General features: G+C 52.9%; 2 protein-coding genes across 2 annotated transcripts in view; both read left to right on the forward strand.

Moving 5' to 3' along the window:
• The first annotated feature begins 6,380 nt into the window (after positions 1–6,380).
• LOC125441583 (uncharacterized mitochondrial protein AtMg00860-like) lies at positions 6,381–6,929 on the forward strand. The gene has a single exon (XM_048512191.1). It carries the CDS (start codon positions 6,381–6,383, stop codon positions 6,927–6,929), a length of 549 nt encoding a protein of 182 aa, XP_048368148.1.
• A 4,827-nt stretch (positions 6,930–11,756) lies between these two features.
• COL5A1 (collagen type V alpha 1 chain) overlaps positions 11,757–19,169 on the forward strand; it is a 386,178-nt gene continuing 378,765 nt past the window's right edge. The window contains exon 1 of the mRNA XM_048513603.1: positions 11,757–11,950. Within this exon, the coding sequence (XP_048369560.1) occupies positions 11,872–11,950 (79 nt within the window). The 5' untranslated portion in view covers positions 11,757–11,871. The remainder of the gene's footprint in view (positions 11,951–19,169) is intronic.

The following is a 19,169-nucleotide window of genomic DNA, read 5'->3' on the forward strand; positions in this document are numbered from 1 at the left end:
CCTGTTTTCTCTGCCTCCTGCAAAGCTTGCTACTTGAATGCTGGGGTGGAAGCCAATGTCAGCCTTAGACGTGAAAAGTTTCATGTAGCACCTCTCAGAAGGGTGGATGGAGCTGGCAGGCAAAATGCATGGACTTCTGAATCTAGTGAGGTGCCAGGAGGAAGGTGCCTCCTGTTTCTTTCTGGCAGGCAACCCTCAAGCAACCTAGGGCTGGCTGCTGGTAGGGTCGTGTCAGAATTCCAGCAGGCTTGGAGCAGTTCCTTTGTGAGTAGACTTTGCAGGCAGGGGCTTCTGGACCCAGGCTTATGTGGGTGTGAGCCTCAAAGGGCAGGAGCCGGAAGAATTAGCCCAGATAGCCTAGGAACTGAGTTGTACAATTTATCAGCCCCTACCAGCATGGCCAATTGGCCATGCTGGTAGGGGCTGATGGGAATTGTAGTTCCTGAACATCTGGAGAGCCGCAGGTTCCCTACCCCTGTGCTAGAGAGTCCCCCCTCAGAAGCAGTCATTCTCTTCAGGGAATCTGATCTCTGGCATTGGGGGATCAACCAGGTCCCTCCTGGAGGCCAGCAACCCCAGCTGACAGGCAGCAGGTTCAGGAAGGAGCAGACCCGCTGTAGAATGGACCGGCTTGCAAGCAAACCCCCTCGTCTGCCTATAAAGTGGTGGATAGCTGTGCTTACCCAGGAGTAATTCATGAACTGAAATCCAGTCAGCCACTTCAAATACTGAGACAAAAGGGCAGCTATTCCTCACCCAAAGCAGCACAAATCCCTTGAGCTGTCCATAGGCTGCCTTTCCTCAAAAAATCTCAACAGGGGCTGCAGTTCCCAGAGCAGATCCCAGCCTCCATCCAGCACCTTCACAAGGTAAAATTCCCAGAATTCCATAGGGGAGGACACCACAGGAAAGACTGCAGTACGGAAAAAACTCACATCCCCCATTCTGAAATGCATCTTCATTGGCTTACAATGTGGGGCATCATTCACATCCCTCAGAATATTCGGGGTGGGGGGGGGTAATCAGGCCTGCTCACGGTCCCAGCAGTTGGAGCAGGGCAGAACTTTCCAGTGGGATTCATAATGAGCCTGCCCGAGCATCACTGAGAATTCTCTTTGCAACTCTTTGCACACCCTAATCTCCCCACCCCCAGGCTGGTGAATTCCAAACATGGACTATTTTTATGCATCAAGGGGGAAAAAATGTCAGCCCACATCTGGGTCAAGAGGGAGGTGAACAACAGGGTACCTGTAGACTATCATTTTGCACACCACAAATGCAGCTTTGTGCAGCCTCCTGGCTCCTTTGGTCTTCTGCCACATGTCAAACAAACTCTTTCCACTGGAGGATCCCTTGAGTTGGAAGGGTTGCTGACCTTTCTCCGTGTCCCAGCTGTATGGCCTTTCTTTCAACAATTTCCAGGTGAAAACAACCCCCCCCCTTGTGTCTTGCTATGCTTATACCTTTACACCAAGATCATTTCATGTCACCTGCATCATGTACCAGGTTACCCGTTTGTGTCAACAGGGCAACATGCATGGTTCTTGGCCTTGAAGCACTGTGTGATATCACTTCCGGTGAAAACCTGAAAGTGCTGTCCTCTCGCTGTAGGAATTGCCTCAAACTTTATAGTTCTTTGCAGGAAGTGACATTTATGTCAACATGATGTTGAGAAGATTTCTTTGACCCCAAACTCTCTCGGCAGGTTGCCAGCTGGGAATATTTCCAGCTTTGGTACATGTGATTGGAAAGACAGATTTGTCGCAGGTTTATGCAATCACAAGTATCAAAACTTGGAAACCTGGGCATTGCCATCTTCACACAAAATGCAACAGGGCATATAGAAGGTGAGTCCTCGGGGACACAGAAGACTACCAATGAGGCAGGTGAGTCAGAATGCAGCTCCTGAACAGGGCAGGGTGTAAAGTTCTGGTTCGGAGGCATGGGACATTCAGCTGAGGCAGTGCTGGCTTCTGGAGCAGAGTTCACCAGCACACTTTCTTCTACTCAAGAATGCCAACACTGGGCTGTTGTGGATTTTCTGGACTGTATGGCCATGTCCAGTAGCATTCTCTCCTGACATTTCACCTGCATCTGTGTCCATAGATGCAGGCGAAACATCAGGAGAAAAATGCTACTGAAACATGGCCATATAGCCCGAAAACCCCACAGCACCCCAGTGATTCTGGCTGTGAAAGCCTTCAACAATACAATGTCAACACAATCTTTTTGGGTGCTGAGAAACAAAAATACCTTAAAAATTTCCTATCACATCAGAGGCCAGTTTTCTAGTGGGCTGCTTTTCATGTTGCCGAAGAATGCAGCTGTGCTTTTCGGCAACATAAAAAAGCAAGTGAAAAAAACTTTGCCTAACTTGTCATAAAAATTGGCCATGATTGCTGAGGCCCAAGAAATCTCAAATGCTATACCCATTTTCAAAGAGGGGTCCAGGAGTCTGCTCAGAGGCGTTCCTCCCATTGGGCAAAGTGGGCAGCTGCCCAGGATGCCACCTTGTGGTGGGCGACAAAATTGCAGGTTCGTTTGTGGGGGATTTTGTATTTTCAGTGTTTTTTTCCATTTTTTGCCTGCAGGGGGCGCAGTTTTTAGGCTAGCAGCACCAAAATTTCACAGATTTTCCGGGAGACTCTCCTGATGACATGACCCGAGTTTGGTGAGGTTTGGTTTATGGAGTCTAAAGTTATGAACTCCCAAAGGGAGTGCTCAATCCCCCATTGTTTCCAATTGGAGCTAATAGGAGATGGGGGCTACATCTTTGAAGGTCCATAACTTTGGACCCCCTGAACCAAACTTCACCAAACCTGGGTGGTGTCATCAATAGGGTCTCATGAAGATACTCTGAAATTTTGGTGCTGCTATCTTAATAATTGCAACCCTGACAACAGGCACCCCCTAAATTTCCCCAGATTCTCTTTTTAAATCCACTCCCTTCCTGCCAAAGCTTGTTTTCTTTCTTTTATTCTCGCAATGCGTAATAAAGGGTGTGGTTGTTGTTGTTGTTGTTGTTGTTGTTGTTGTTGTTGTTGTTATTAAATCCACCCCCTTCGGCATGGATTTAAAAGGAGAATCTGAGGTCCCGAGTTTTAACATTGAAAGGAATGCTGTTTCTTTGGTGGGGAGAATTCATCTTCTTTAAAGACAAGTATCATTTTCATCGTTGCCAGCTTAAACTGGGGACCCCAGATTCTCCCTTTAAGGTGGATTTAAAAGAAGAATCTGCGCTCCCTAGTTTAAACACCATTGAAAATGATGCTGTATGGGGGTGGATTCCAGCATCACTTGTTTAGGGAGCTCAGATTCTCCTTTTGAATCCACCTTAAAGGGAGAATCTGGGGTCCCCAGTTTAAATAACATTGAAAGTGATGCTGTTTCCCCCAACTGGGGGGACTGGATACAACACCATAAAATGTTTTCATAGCAGTAATAAAACATTTTGAAAGCATTTTGAAAATGTTTTCAAAAAAATTATTTCTCCTTTGTGGCATGGCCTATTGCTGTGTTCAGATTTGTGAGTTGGGGCATGTTCTATAATGTGATGGTGACTTTGAAACGATCTGGTGGAAAAAAATCATTGTCTGATCACAGTGGGGGAGGGTGGCCGCCCATGCGGGGGCATCAAACTCAGGTTTTGCCCCAGGGCTCCAGTTTGCCTAGGTACGTCTTGTCAGGGCTGCGGCCCCGCCAGTAAGTTTCCGTTTCCCAGTAAGTTTCTGTTTCCCCAGTTATTCCCGTTCCCGCCATTGGGAGGGACCACCCCCTTCAATTCCTATATATACTGGAACTGAGGGCAAGAACCCTCAGTTCCAGCACCCTGTATCATAGTGCAAAACAATTCAATAAAGTTCGTTCCTTTGTTTCAAAGTCGACTTTGTCTGAGTGTGTCCAGCCTTACATTGTGCTGGAACTCACTCTCTCGCTGCAACCTTCCGTGCTCAGACCTCCTAAACATGACTGGGCATGGAGAATGCTCCATTCCCATCGACTTTTCACTGATCAAGGAAGAGAGAGCCCAGCCCCGACGCTAGTCGTGAACTGGAGTGGGAACCCTTCGTGGCGTGGGGACGGTGGAACGGCTGCGCCTAACAACGTTTCTTGCGAGATCCCAAGAACCGGCACGAAGGGCAACCCGGGACGTAGACAAGCAATGGCGGGCCTACGCAGCCTTACAGCTATGAACGACGGAGCTACAAAACGAATGGGAGCAGTTACGCGCCGATCTATCGACCCTACAAACCCAAGTGGCAGCACTAACGGCCGACCGCAACCGAGAGGGACCCCTACGGTCTGAAAGCACGATGGCGGATTATGTCACAGACGACCTGACTGTGGCCTCCAACTCCCCCACCCAACGAGTGACCATCCCGATGCCTCACCATCAAGTTGACCTGACCGCCACCCGACGACCCCACCGGAGCTTTCAGGTAACTTTTGGAGGGGACCCAGACGAACTCGCCTTCTTTCTCATACAGGTGGGCTTCTACATGGAGGTTCATGGGGCCGGTTTCCGGATGGACCGTGAACGAGTGTTCGAACTGGGGACCCAACTGAGAGGGGAGGCTGTGAACTGGTTGGTGGGCCTCGTGGAAACCAACGCAGCGGAGCTCTACGACCTAGAGCAGTTTCTCCTGGCCTTGCGACTACGCTTTGAGGACCCGTTGACTGAAGAAAAGGCCCAGGCCTCTCTACAACGATTACAGCAAGGGACCCGCTCCATCAGCGACTTTGCAGCAGAGGTCCGCAGACTCGCCAGCCGCCTCCGAGGGTGGCCGGAGCTAGTGCTGGTACAACTGTTCAAAGACGCCCTCTCAACGGAGATCCAGGAACATTGATGGAATGGTTCTGGAGAGCGGGGGAGGCTGAATTGAGAATCCGTCAGGTAGAACAGTCGGAGCATTGATGGAACCGTGCCCAATGCCTTCCAAACTGCCCGACCCATCTGCCCACAGATGAGAGGACCCCCCGGCCAGGAGCCTCCAACAACAGCCACATGCACTGTCGCCACCTGGGCCTCTGCCTCGACTGTGGAGGGGAGGGCCACTTCGCCGCGTCGTGCCTGGAGCGCCGCATTCAAATTGCAGCAGGGGGCAACCACAACCGGCCCAGAAACCCGCCACGCGACCGCACTCCGTGACTGCGCTGGTCGCCACCACCCAAGCCACCTTGGAGGCGTACTCGAGCGACTCGGAGAGCTCAACGATCCTGGACTACGAACCAGTGGGAAACGACAACAACCTGGCGTGAGGAGTGCCGATGCCCAGGTCACACCGGTAGGCGCAACGACCTGGGTGGGTGCCCTTGCCACCAAGCCAATAGTGGTCTCTGTCACACTATCAGTCCCGGGATCCCTGGCCACCACCCGCTCAGATGCCCTCATTGACTCTGGGTGCTCATGCTGCTTAATCCACCCCGACCTGGTAGAAGCACTGGGCCTCTGGTTAGTCGAACTAAAGAGCCCCATTCGCTTCGAGCAAATGGATGGATCTTTGTTGGGGGAGGGCCCTTGCCATACACAAATCAGAGCCAGTGACTGTTTCCTTTGTGGGGCTCACTGAATGCCGCCAGTTCATGGTGGCCAAATTGGGAAGTTTTCCCCTTGTGCTGGGCATTCCTTGGCTGGCGTGCCACAACCCAGTTATCAAGTGGTCGGAACACCTAGTGCTCCTCCCCGAGCACCCCTGCCAAGGTGGGTGGGCGGCCGATCCACTCGTAGCAAGCTCTGCATCGGCAGTGCACGACTCCCCTTCGGGTGTTCCCCCTCCTTACCGAGACTTGGCTAAGGCATTTGATGAGGGGGAATGCGACAAACTCCCGCCCCACCGGAGCACTGACTGCTCCATAGAACTGATCCCGGGGGCGCAACTTCCAAAGGGGAGGATTTATCAAATGAGCCCCAGGGAACTTGACGCCTTGCAAGAGTTCCTGGATAAGAACCTGGCCAGGGGTTTCATCAGGGCCATGACTTCACACATGGGAGCCCCGGTTTTGTTCCAGAAGAAGAAGGATGGGACCCTGCGCCTTTGCACAGACTACCGGGGCCTCAACGCAGTTTCGAGGTCTAACAAATACCCCCTCCCAATGATCAAGGACCTTTTGGGACACTTGTCGAAGGGGCGTATCTTCACAAAGTTGGGCCTGCATGAGGCGTACTTCTGCGTTCGCATCGCTTAGGGTCACGAACACCTCACCCCCTTCAACACCCCCCTGGGCCAATTTGAATATCTTGTGATGCCATTCGGGTTAAGTGGGGCCCCTGGGGTTTTTATGAATGTGATCAAGGCCCTCCACGATATGTTATTCAAGGGGGTCGTTGTGTACTTGGATGACGTCCTCATTTACTCCTCATTTACGTCCTCATTTGCGACATGGCATTGCACACTGCGTTGGTGCGCACTGTGCTCCGCCGCCTCATCGACCACGAACTCTATGTGAAGCTCCCCAAGTGCGAGTTTCACAGGGACCAGGTGGACTTCCTGGGATCTCGGATCTCGGGGCGGGGGGTGGAGATGGACCCGGGCAAGGTGCAAGCAGTCATCGACTGGCCGGCTCCCCGCACTCGCAGACACCTTCAGTCGTTCCTTGGCTTCGCCAACTTTTATAGGGATTTCATCCCAGACTTTGCATCCATCGCACTCCCCCTCACAGACCTCCTTCGCACAAAGGGGGCCAGGCCGGGAGGGGGGCGGCCGGGAGCTCCCATCAATTGGTCTCCTGCCTGCCAGATGGCTTTCCAAACCCTGAAGGCCGCGTTCACAACGGAGCCTGTCCTGGTCCATGCCGACCCAAACAAACAATTTATTGTGCACGTCGACACATCCAACGTGGCCATGGGGCTGCCCTACTACAGAGAGGGGAGGATGGGAAACTCCATGCCTGCGCTTTCCTGTCTCGCAAGTTCTCCAGGTCCGAACTGAATTGGACGGTGGGGACAAGGAGATGAGTGTGATTCGCCATGCCTTGGTGGCCTGGAGGCTGGAGGGAGCCCTCCTACCGTTCGAGGTCTGGATGGATCACAAGAACCTGGCTTTCCTGAAGTCTCCCAGCCGGCTCTCCGCGAAGCAGTTGTGCTGGGCGGACTTTTATGCCAGGTTCAATTTCACCCTGAACTTTTTCCCGGGAAAGAGCAGCCCGTTGGCAGATGCGCTCTCCTGTCTCCCGGACTCCTCCCCAGCGGAGGAGCGCCCCGTAGGGACTGTGTTCTCCCCTTCGCGACTGGGCTTACAGGCGGTTACCAGCTCTCGCGCCAAGGCATGCAGCTCAGATCCTGGCGTTGCGCCAACCCTCCCTCTGGGCCTGGAGGTGGACCTCCGCACTCACTCGGCATCCATTCCTGACGCGGATTGGGTAGCTGGTGCTCTCACCGATAGGGGTGGCCTTTGGTGGAGGGGGGCAAGGTTTACGTCCTGGCAGACCTGCGTGGGAGAATTCTCGCAGGCTGCCATGCCAAGTCAGCGGGACACAGGGGTTTCGTCAAGACCCTCCACCTCACGAGGTGGCAGTTCTGGTGGCCATCCCTCCACAAAGATGTAGCCGATTATGTAGCAGGGTGCCCAACCTGCACGGCCACAAAGAATGTCATGGGGATGCAACCTGGTTTGTTACGATCCCTTCCCAGCCCCAAAGCTCCGTGGCGGCACGTTTCCATGGACTTTATCACAGACCTCCCAGCCAGCGGTGGGAAGATGGCTGTTTGGGTAGTAGTGGACCTCTTCTCCAAACAGGCCCACTTTATTCCCTGCAAAGGGCCCCCGTCGGCCCCAAAACTGGCACGCATGTTCCTTGCTCACATCTACCGCCTGCATGGGCCCCCTGCAAGATCATATCCGACCGCGGGCCGCAGTTCGTCTCCCGCTTTTGGCGGGAGTTCATGAAGCTACTGGGAGTGGAACTGGGACTCTCGTCAGCATACCACGCGGCCACCGATGGCCAAACCGAACGTGTTAACGGCATTCTGGAGCAGTATCTCTGTTGCTATGTAAACAAGCACGACGATGACTGGGTGCCCCTCCTCCCCTTCGCCTATAACAACGCGGTACACTCCAGCACAGGACAAAGCCCCTTCAAAATTGTCTATGGGCAAGACAATGCGCCTTTCCCCCTGGAGGGGGAGCCCACGGATGGGCCGCCGAACCTGCAGGAATGGGTTGTCTCCCTTTGCGACACTTGCACCGCAGCATTGGAGTTGTTAACCAAGGCGAAGGCGGACTACAAGCGCTTCGCGGACCGCAAACGATGCCCCGTGGAATATAAGGTGGGCGACCGTGCGTAGATATGCACGGTCGCCCACCTTATATTCCATGGGGCGTCATTTGCGGTCTGCAAAGAATCTAAAGGGCCTCCTGGGCACCCGAAAACTGGGAGCCCGGTTCATCGGGCCCTATCGCGTCTCTCAAGTCATCAATCTGGTTGCGATCAAGCTCAAACTCCCAAAGACACTCGCCCGTGTACACCCTTCTGAAGGAGGTTGCTGCCATTGTGGACTCACGACTACACAGGGGGACACTACACTACCTAGTCGAATGGAAGAATCTCCCCCCAGCTGCCAGTGGGTGGGGGCACAACACGTTGCCGCTCTGCGGCTCCTCCGGACCTTCCACCGGGCATATCCCGATAAGCTGGGTGGGAGGGGACCTTAAGGGGAGCGGGATGTCAGGGCTGCGGCCCTGCCAGTAAGTTTCTGTTTCCCAGTAAGTTTCTGTTTCCCCAGTTATTCCCGTTCCTGCCACTGGGAGGGACCGCCCCCTACAATCCCTATATATACTGGAACTGAGGGCAAGAACCCTCAGTTCCAGCACCCTGTATCATAGGGCAACACAATTCAATAAAGTTCGTTCCTTTGTTTCAAAGTCAACTTTGTCTGAGTGTGTCCAGCCTTACACGCCTCTGAATCTGCTAACTGGTTAGTCTCTTGTCTGCCCCAGGAATCAGCAAAAATTGTTAACAAAGGTATCATTATTCAGCATATTGAAGACAAACCCTGCTGAGGGAAAATCAGCACGGCTTCTGCTAAGGAAAGGCCTGCCTCACCAACCTCTTGGAGTTCTTTGAGGAGGATAACAAGCATGTGGATTAGAGAGATGCAGGAGACTTCACATTCTTGGACTTCCAACTGGCTTTTGACAAGGTGCCTGACCACAGGTTCCTGGGTAAGTTTTACCAATCATATGATAACACAACGGTTCCCTTATGGATTAAAAACAAGGTTAAGTGGCAGGAAAGAGAGAGTGGGAATAAATGGAGGGAAGTGAGAAGTGAGGTCCCACAAAGAGCTCTGTTCAGACCTGGGCTATTTCACTGATGTATTTTTATTTTATTCTTTGAATTATTCTTTTTTATTTTATTCTTTGATTTTATTCTTTGAACAACATAACACAACAATATACCTGTCTGTGTTTGAATTCTGCTCAGGCTGGCTACCGGCCTTGGGCCCTGCTACAGCTGTTGCAGCCTCTGATGATTTGGAGTCAAGGATGAGCGGGGGAGGGGCCGCTTTTGCAAAGGTGCCACATTATTCAGGTTAATGAAAACCACAGAGGATGTGAGTGAGTGACAACCAATGGTAAAGGAAGGACGATGTGGGCAAATGGCAGGCAATGCACACAAGAACAACCCCCCCCCCCCAATTTGAAATACATGGTTGTGGGATCTGGCCAAAGACCAAGAGGGCAAGAGGGTGCAGAGTTTCAGTGGAAAGCTCAACCAAAATGCCAATTCCATGCGCTGCAGCAGTGAAAACAGCAAACTCTGTGCTGGAGGTTATTAGGAAAGGGCTTTATTAGGAAATGGAAAGGCCAACGTTATAACACCCTTGTTCTGAGGTATGTTGTGGACTTGTCTAGAATATTGTCCACAGCTCTGATTGGTGTATCTGAAAAAGGAGATCACAGAGCAGGGAAATCCAGACGATTCTCGCATCTTTCCTGTCTCTGGGTCCTCAAGCATGCACAGGCTGCAGCTGTGTGCTGGGAGATGAAGCCACCACTGCACTTCTGCCCACAGATGGTGGGATGTTGCTCCAGGAGGCCGCTGTCTAGCAGGGGCAGGGGAAGCTTTGGGCGGGCCAACAGGCAGATCTGCAAGCGAGCGAGCTAGACTTTGTAGCTTCCTCAAGGGCCTCCAGTGGGGATGTGACAGCTGTTGCCTGACTTGCAACTGGACCACACTTTTCCCAGAGGAAAAGCTGTGAGCCAGGATGGTGTAGTGGTTAATGTATCCGGCTAGGATGTGGGAGACCCAGGTTCGAATTTGAACTCTTGCTCATGGAAACTTGCTGGGTGACCTTGGGCCAGTCACACACTCTCATTCTAACCTACCCCTCAGGGTTGCTGTAAGGATAAAATGAAGGTGGGGAGAATGATTCTTTAGGCTTACACTGGGGAGAATAATGGGGTATAAACAGTTAAATAAATGACAAATAAAATTAGAAGCACATAAACCAAGACCAACCATCCATTAACTAAAAAAAAACATTCTGGTATATGATCCACACATGCGTGAGCACACCTGGGAATGTTATCCCAATCTTCATAAAGGACAGGAGGGATGATCCAGGAAACGACAGGCAGATGTGAACAAGATAATTTCAACAAGGACAAGAGCAGAGCTTGACAGTGGATGGGAGATGCACTTCTGGGTAACACTATGAATGAACAAGATCTGGGGGTGGGGGTGGTCCCTAAGCTGAATATGAGCAGCCAGTGTGATGAGGCAGCAAAAAAGCTTCCGAGGTCTTGGGGTTTTTTAACAGAAACATAACATCCAAATGGCACGATGCCATAGTCCTGCTGGACACCACACTGTTCATGCCTCACCGGGAGTAAGGGTACAGTTCCTGAGGCCTCACTTCCCAAAGGATGTGGCGGAGACCGAGCCCTACAAGGAAAAGCTGAGGCACTTGGGAAAGTTTAGTGTGGAAAAGAGGGGGCTGAGAGGGGGCATAATGGCTCTCTTGAAGTATTGAAGGGCTGACATTTAAGGGAGCACAGGGGACTGTTTCTGATGGCAGCGGAGGAGAGGATTTGCAATTATGGGCTGGGGGGCTGGTCACTGATTGCCCCCCCCTGCTACCCCCACATATCATCATAACTGACTGCCATGTGCTGTGCTGGGTCTCCTCCCAGGAGGATAGGAGGTTCCTTGGGTGTTAGTTGATGTTAGTTTTTTAAAATCTTTTTGTTGATCCTGCATTCAATTAATTTGGTTTTTAACTGTTAGATTGTTATTTATCTTTTTATTGGCTTTATTTTCTGTACACTGCCCTGAGCCCTTCGAGGATGGGCGGTATAACAAGTGTAATAAATACACAAATAAAGCGTGTGGGTGCGGGACGAGGTGTGTGTATGTGTGTGCGCAGGTGGCACAGGTAGGTTTCCGCGCAGGGCGCCCATTCCGCCCGCTCACTGTTCCTTGCATCCTCCGCCGCTCGGGCGCACCAGGTTCAGGCGGGGGCCTCGGGGCCCCTCAGCCCCTCCCGAGCCGGGCGAGCCTCCGTCGCTGGCCTCGCCAACTGGCCCAGCCCCGGGAGCCGCTGCGGCCCCCGCCGGCCCGCCTGCCACAGCCGGGCACCTCTGCCCTCGAGCCAGCCTGGCCAGGCGCCCCCCCCCCCCCGCGCCGGCCTTCCTTTCCCTTTCCTCGGCGGCGCTGGGGCGGCTGGCTGGCCGGGGCGGCCGTCGGGGGGAGCGGGAGGCGGTGCCCGGGGCTCTGGCGGCGCCGTGATTGGCGGGCGCCACCGGGGCTGGGCAGGCAGGCCGGCCCCCTCGAAGAAAGAAAGCGGCCCCGGCCCACAAAAAAGTTCCCACTCCGCGCTCCGCTCCACTCCGGCCCGCCGCATGGCCTCGTAGCGCGCCAGCCCCAGCCATGGATGCGCACACGCGCTGGAAGCCCGCCTGGCGCCTGGCGCTCGCCCTCCTGGCCGCCCTGGCCCCCGCGCGCCCAGGTAAGACCCCGCCCCCCGCCGCCCCGGCCCAGCCCGTGCGCAGTCCTGCTGCCCGCTGTCCCACTTGCGTCCTCCGGCCGGACCCTGAAGCGTCTCCGGGCGGCTCGGCTGCCTTCCGCCCCTTCGCCCTGGGCACGGCCGAGTCCCTGGCGCTGAGCAGAGGGTTGGACTAGATGGCCTCGGGGGGATTCCTGCCGGGACTGTGTGAGCGGGCGCGGGAGGGGCCTCGGGGGGCCGCAGGAGTTCCGCTCGGCTTGTGGAGTGATCGGACCGAGCCCAGAGGCAGCCCGGCGATGCCACGCAGCCCTGCCGGAGGCGGCGGGCCGGACCCGCGAGGCGTCCCGCGCTGCTGTTGGGAGGGCGAAAGGGCTGCGGCCGAAGGAGGGGGGGACGAGGGCTGCTCCGGACAGGCGGCCCTTTGCCTGTTCCGCTCGCTGCCGCCCGAAGCCAGCGCGTTTTTGCCTGCTGGGGGGCCGCCCTGTCCGCCGGAGGTGGTCCCGGGGCGGGAGGCCCGGCCAGCCCAGCCGGCTGCTCCCGCCCGTTCGGGGTGTCCGACGAAAGCAGCTGTCCGCTGGGAGGTGGCTCTGCGTGTCCGAGGGTGTAACCGGACAGTGCCCAGAGCATCTCTTTAGCCTTTGCAACCCTTCCTGTGCGGACTCGCTCAGAAGACAGGCAAGGGGCCAGCCGGTGGGTTTTGGCCACAGGCCCCCAAGGAGCAAGGCCACACGTGCCCCTTCAGCTGCCAGCTGGCTGTCCTGGCTGGCTGGGGATGTTGTTTCTGCAGGCGCGCCCGCCCGCCCGCCCGCCCGCCCGCCCGCCCGGCGGCCAGCTCTTTGTCTTCTCCTGCCCTCTCCCATCCTCCGCGCCTGAAAGTGGAAGAATAATGCTCCGAAGTCAGCTTTTGCCCAGCGTGGGCAGGCAGGCAGGCAGGCAGGCAGGCAGGCAGGCCGTCCGGCGGCCCCTACTCCTCGGGGAAGCTGGACCGGGTCCCTCTGCGACCTGAAGTTCCTTAGTGCTGCAAACACTTCTTCTAGTGACCTTCCAAGAGAACCTTGGTCGAGGAAACTGGGGGGGGGGGGAGGAGGAGTCCGAGTCTTGGCAGTCCAGATACCCAGAGAAGGTTCCAAAGAACCTTTTTGGGGGGTTGCTTCTCATCCCACCCTCAAGAAACAGCCAAACAAGAAAAGTAGCAACTGAACCGTCCTGCCACAGGACACACATAACTGAGGGGACTCTAGGCGCGGATCTAGGCATTTAGAAACCCTTCTGACAAAATCAGTGGGGCTGATTTCAGGATATTTGGGGCCTCACATCTGTGGGTTACAGCTCCTTCATGGTGCCCCTGTGTGCACTTTTGATTGCACATCTCTACAAGCTCTTGTCAAATGAGCAAAGAGCAGCAAAATCAGACTGGAGTGTGGAGCTCCTTGGAGAGTGTTTTGTGGCTCTCTCTTGTGACACTGAAATTCAGGGACACCCATTTTAACTGGGACCAAATATGGGACCAAATATCAACATTTTCTCAGAGATAATCTTTTGTGAGTTGAAGACCCAGGCAAATTGATTGTCAGTCAGTTCAGAACTGAAAGAGGAAAGTACAACTTTTGACCGTAACATACATACATTTATTTATTTATTTATTTATTTATTTATTTATTTATTTATTTATTTATTTATTTATTTATTTATTTATTTATTTATTTATTTATTGTTATATTTATAAACCGCCCTCCCCCAAAGGGCTCAAATGAGCCCATGGTATCCATCCGGAGCCCATGGTATCCATAACAAACCCATGGTATCCATCCGGACTAGTTCCCAGGTCCATTCATAACTATTAACCGGGATAGTCAAGTGTATTCAAGGGCCAAATATATTTGAATATCAGATCCGAACTGCAAGGTCTACCTTGTTGAATGAGACCCGGGCCTATCTCTTCTGCACAGTCTTTCTGGCAGCTCACAAGCAGACTTCCCCTGTTGAGTGTTGCAAGTGTCTTCTATTGTGAGGTATACTGCTTCTGGACAGGGGGTCTGGTTTTCCTATTGTAGCATTATATTATGTTGTAGCTAGTTCAGATTTCTCCCAGCCCACTACACATTTCCTCACATTAGTTGGAGTATTAGAAATCCCTGTTAGTGTCACACCATCAGGTTTGTCTACTCCACATGCACCCCCCGCCCCCCGCCGCCATTCTACTGAAGCAGCTCCCTGTCCGTTTCAGTGCAGGCCCTTGAGTTATGGAACCTGTCACAGAACCCTGGGAGTGGTGTGGTTTTCTGTGTCTGTCTTTTAAGCATCCCTCACAACACAGATGTTTTCAAGGGTTTGCTGGGTCTCCATTGCGACTTTTATGGGTTCCAGTCGTATGACCAGAAGAGCACACCAGTTTTGTGTTTGAGTTACACTTTTGGGTTCCAAAGTTTTCTTTTTCTTTTGGGAAACCTGGATTAATCTGAAATACCCACAGCTATTTGAGCTGCATATCCTGATACTTTGGGCATACTTTCTCTGTTGATGGGAGGATTAGAATTGGAGACCTCCTAAAGGCAACCAGCTCTTGACCCCTGCATGCACCTGCAGGAGACCCCGGTTGCCACGGCCTGCCAAGGGTTCTGCCCTATCCTATCAGGGGTGGGACGCCCCTGCTGTGTAGGCCCTGGTGAGCCCACTTAACTCCTTCCCCTGCTTTTACAGCGTCAGGAAGGGGAGGGGCCATCAGTGTGGCCAAGGGTCTCCATGCTCTGGTGTGGGGCGAGGGGAAGGAGGTGGTAGAGATGTCCAGGATGGTGACTCCCTTGGTCAAAGCAGGCTGGAATGGGTCTTGTAGCCACTCCTGCCTTGTGACCCAGGACTGAGGAGCTTTTGGTTGTTGTCCATTGTTTTGTGTAATGATTGTAGAGTTGTGCTGCAGCTGAGTGAGGATGTGAAAGAACTGACTTTTCAATGGGGGGACAGAGGCCCGGGCCACTTTGTCTTTGGGTAAAGGGCACCAGGCAACAGAGTGATCCTTCCCAGGACTGGATTAGGAGGGTTGGGGGAGATGGTACACAGGCAGTTTTGGAGTTTGGGTTGGGGTGTGAGAACAAGCATAAGAAGATGCACCCCTTGTCTTCCAGTTGGGAAGTGGATCCCTTGGCGCTCTGCCAGGCGGGGCCTGCTGTTGATGTGCCAGCGCAAGGATGCTGCCGCGGGGCGGTTGGCTTGACTTGTCCGGAATCTTCCCGTGAGAACAGCCTGGGGGCAGCAGACGGGGAGTGGGGCGATCTTCTACTTCTGACTTTTTATCCCCTCTTTTCTTTTTCTGAGTAGTGCAGGATGGGGGCATCTCGCATTTTACCCCTGTAGCAACCCTGTGAGGTGCTTAAGACTGAAAGACCGTGACTTTGGGTGACAGGAACTCTGACCCAAGCTCGCATTCCTGGCTGTGATGGGGTCGAGTGATTTGGGCAGACTGGATGGAGCAGGGCCTGACTGCTGAGCAGAAGGCCTGGCAGGCTCCAGGCTTTTGGTGCCAGTTGGATGGCCTCACTGATCCTGTCCCTTGGACTGCAGGCTGGCATGCCCGGAGAGGCTGGGGTGGGATCCACTTCTAAGTTGCCTGTGAATTTCATCTCCCCTCCCTGGCAGTTTTGGTAGACTTTTGATTCCGAGGTCTGCATACTCTTTCTTTGGAGTAGAATCAAGTTGGTGACTTTCCCTGGGCTGTCTGGTGGCCATTATGGCTGCATGTATTTTTGAACCTGGGCATTGCCCTTTGGACGATGTGTGAGAGATGCATGGCTCTCAGCCCCCACGATCCCTCTCCAATTTCTTAGCCTTCATAAAGTCTAGCGATGCAGGTTGGATGGGGTGAGTTCACCCTGTTTCCTCCCACCTTGTAGGTAGCAGCTGCCAGGGTTGTGAAACATGTGTGGGGTATTTGTGTGTGTGTGAAAATTTGCCAGGGGGAAAAGGAGAAGGAAGAGGGTTGCTGCATTTGCTGGCAGACTGGTGGCTCCCAAAATAAAGTCACGGAGGCATCCTTCCCAGCTGTGGGGAGTGGCCAGCAAGTGCTGGGTCTGTTGCTGTCATCTCTAAAGGGCCACAGGCCAGTGGGTGGGGCCAGTTGCTGGGACCTCTCACCCAGTTGCCACGGCTGATCCCGGCTTGGAGCTAACTCTGGTGCAGCTGGCTTTGTGTAAGTGGTGAAGGGCCTTTGAACGAAGCATGAGGAGTGTGGTGCACAGCCACTGGTGCCATGTCTGACGAGTGCCAGGATGTGGGGCATCTTGAGTCGGTTGCGGGGGCTATGCAAAGCAAGCCTTTTGCTGACATTTTTTTCTGGCAGGAACGGCTGATGTTTAAAAATGGATTGCCTATTCTTTGTTTAAACCCACCCTTCTGAAGTTCAAGCCAGCTCGCAAAAGAAGTTAATATAGAGTGGAATGAACGTAATTTCCATTTTCTTCCAGTACAACTCCCACTGTGTGCCAAGGATCCAGATGTGGGAGATGAAAGGCCATGTGGTGGTGAGGATGGGATTGCAGAGGGGAGGGGGAGCTCTAGGGGGTGACCTCATAGCGCAGGCTTGAGCTGCTGGGATGAAGCCTGCCAGCTTGTGGGGCAGAAGGTCCCAGCTGTTAGGGAAGCCGCCTGCACAGCTCCCAGGCTTCTCACAGAAAGCATCTGGTTGTGAAGTTCTCTTCCTCCTCACAGTTGTGGTAGAAGCTGCATCTGTGGGACTTCACTTTCTGCCCTGGCTAAACCTGCCTGTTAGCAGAGCTGGCCTTTCCCAGGTGTGAAGGAGGAGAGGGGACTTTGGATGCCAGGCTTCTGGGGGCTGGCTGGGTATAAACACGTGCAGGGCAGATGATCTTCTTTAGAAGCTTCTGACATCCGGCTGGAGCCTCTGAGTTTTGCCATAAAGAGAAAGAGGAGGTTGCCACAATTTATTTGAAGCCTCTCTCTGGCCTGGATCTCTGGGCTGCTTCTGTGTGGCTCTGCCTGGCGACTGGAGCCCCCCCCCCCCCAGCCTTTTTGTTTGCCACTTTGAGGTGGCAGATGTGGGACAAAACTGGGCTTTGGAGGCAAAGAGGAACTTGCTTTGGAAGTGTGGTGGGTTGTGAAGGTGCTGGCTGCCTCCCCTGGCCCCATCTCAAAGGGAGGTTTCAGGCCAATGGTGTCCTTCCTCAGCACCCTGTGGTTGGGTTGGATCCCATAGCTGCTTCCTGGTGGTGAATGGTGCTAGCATGACAGGTAATCATGCTGTCTGCCCTGACCACAAGGGAAGAAAATGTAGATGTCCCCCAAGTGCTGTGAGAGCAGCCCAGAGGAGGAAACATCAATGTAGTCCCAACCTAATGGGGTTTTCTGTGGCACTGACTTCTTTGTACAGCTGCTCAGAATGCCAGTCGTAGGGGTGAATCCATTCTGCAAATGTGTCAAGTGGCATAAATGGTGCAAGGAAATCTGGGGTGGGTCTTTTGAGAGAGGTTGGAAGGAGCTTCACGGCCCTTTTGTAATTCTTCTTTTGTGAGCATCAGATGCAGCAAAGGTGTGTGTGTGTGTGTGTGGGGTGTTCCCCTTCCGTCACGGCTTGGGAGTGTTCCAAGAATATCCAGTAAAGCATTTCTGGACCATGATGAACTCTTGATCTGACCTAGCAGGCACATTGCCTCATAACTGCCCGGCATCATGCCAAATGGCTGGTGTGTGTGTGTAAAATGAGCAACTCAGAGGGGTGATTTGAATAGAAAAAATATTTCTGCAGATGTATTAGGTAGTACCATGGCAACCAGCTCCCAGACATTCAAATGTTTGGTAAAGGTTCTACAAAACCTTCCCAAAAAAGAGAGATCCGTTAGATTATCTGAAGGCTTCACGGAATGACAAGAAGATAAAAGCTAAAATGGGAACAGAGTTCTTCTCCAGACAAATGGGACACTGTTCAGATTCCTGGTGTGTGAGTCACTGAGTGTATTAACTTGTGTCTGTGTAACAGGGGTCATTCCCCATGGAAAGAAAGTCATGGGAGGCTTGGGAGCTGTCTGTGTGTGTGTTAAGGCGGGATGGTGGTGGTGGTGGTGGTGGCAGCTTATGATGTCATGGGGACAGCCCAGCTCCACGCTTCTTTGTGTGTTTGGCCCATCTGCAGAAGCACACTTACTCCAAATGTGGATGTCTCAAGGAAGGGCAGTTTGTGTGTTTGTTGATTCAGGCAATTTGTAGCTTTGCAGCCATGATTTACAAATTGAGGGCCAAGGAATGGGGTTCATCAAGAGTGCTGCTTGAGAGTTCTTTAGAGGCTTCTGGGAGTACAGAGCCACATAAGAGACTGCCTGTTGTATCTCTGAATGATTTACTGCTCTAGCTTTTTTATGTCACTTTATGTCACTTTTCTCACTTGACTTTCCTGACATAAGAACATAAGAACATAAGAACAAGCCAGCTGGATCAGACCAAAGTCCATCTAGTCCAGCTCTCTGCTACTCGCAGTGGCCCACCAGGTGCCTTTGGGAGCTCACATGTAGGATGTGAAAGCAATGGCCTTCTGCTGCTGCTGCTCCCGATCACCTGGTCTGTTAAGGCATTTGCAATCTCAGATCAAAGAGGATCAAAATTGGTAGCCATAAATCGACTTCTCCATCCATAAATCTGTCCAAGCCCCTTTTAAAGCTATCCAGGTTAGTGGCCATCACCACCTCCTGTGGCAGCATATTCCAAACACCAATCACACGTTGCGTGAAGAAGTGTTTCCTTTTATTAGTCCTAATTCTTCCCTCCAGCATTTTCAATGAATGCCCCCTGGTTCTAGTATTGTGAGAAAGAGAGAAAAATTTCTCTCTGTCGACATTTTCTACCCCATGCATAATTTTGTAGACTTCAATCATATCCCCCCTCAGACGTCTCCTCTCCAAGAGCTAAAGAGTCCCAAACGCTTCGCAGCCTCTCCTCATAGGGAAGGTGCTCCAGTCCCTCAATCATCCTTTTGTTGCCCTTCTCTGCACTTTTTCTATCTCCTCCAATATCTGCTTTTTTGAGATGCGGCGACCAGAACTGGACACAGTACTCCAAGTCGCGGGTTTGCGTAACCACTGCTTTATATAAGGGCACATGTACAATCTTTGCAGTTTTATTATCAATTCCTTTTCTAATGATCACCCAGCATTGAGAGTTTGCCTTTTTCACAGCTGCCATGCATTGAGTTGACATTCCCATGGAACTATCAATAACTAAA

Source organism: Sphaerodactylus townsendi, linkage group LG12 (genome assembly GCF_021028975.2).
Source record: "Sphaerodactylus townsendi isolate TG3544 linkage group LG12, MPM_Stown_v2.3, whole genome shotgun sequence".
Classification (NCBI taxonomy): Eukaryota; Metazoa; Chordata; class Lepidosauria; order Squamata; family Sphaerodactylidae; genus Sphaerodactylus; species Sphaerodactylus townsendi.

Coding starts and splice junctions, on each gene's coding strand:
- LOC125441583 (XM_048512191.1), top strand. CDS start 6,381: ATGGCATTGCACACTGCGTTGGTGCGCACTGTGCTCCGCCGCCTCATC.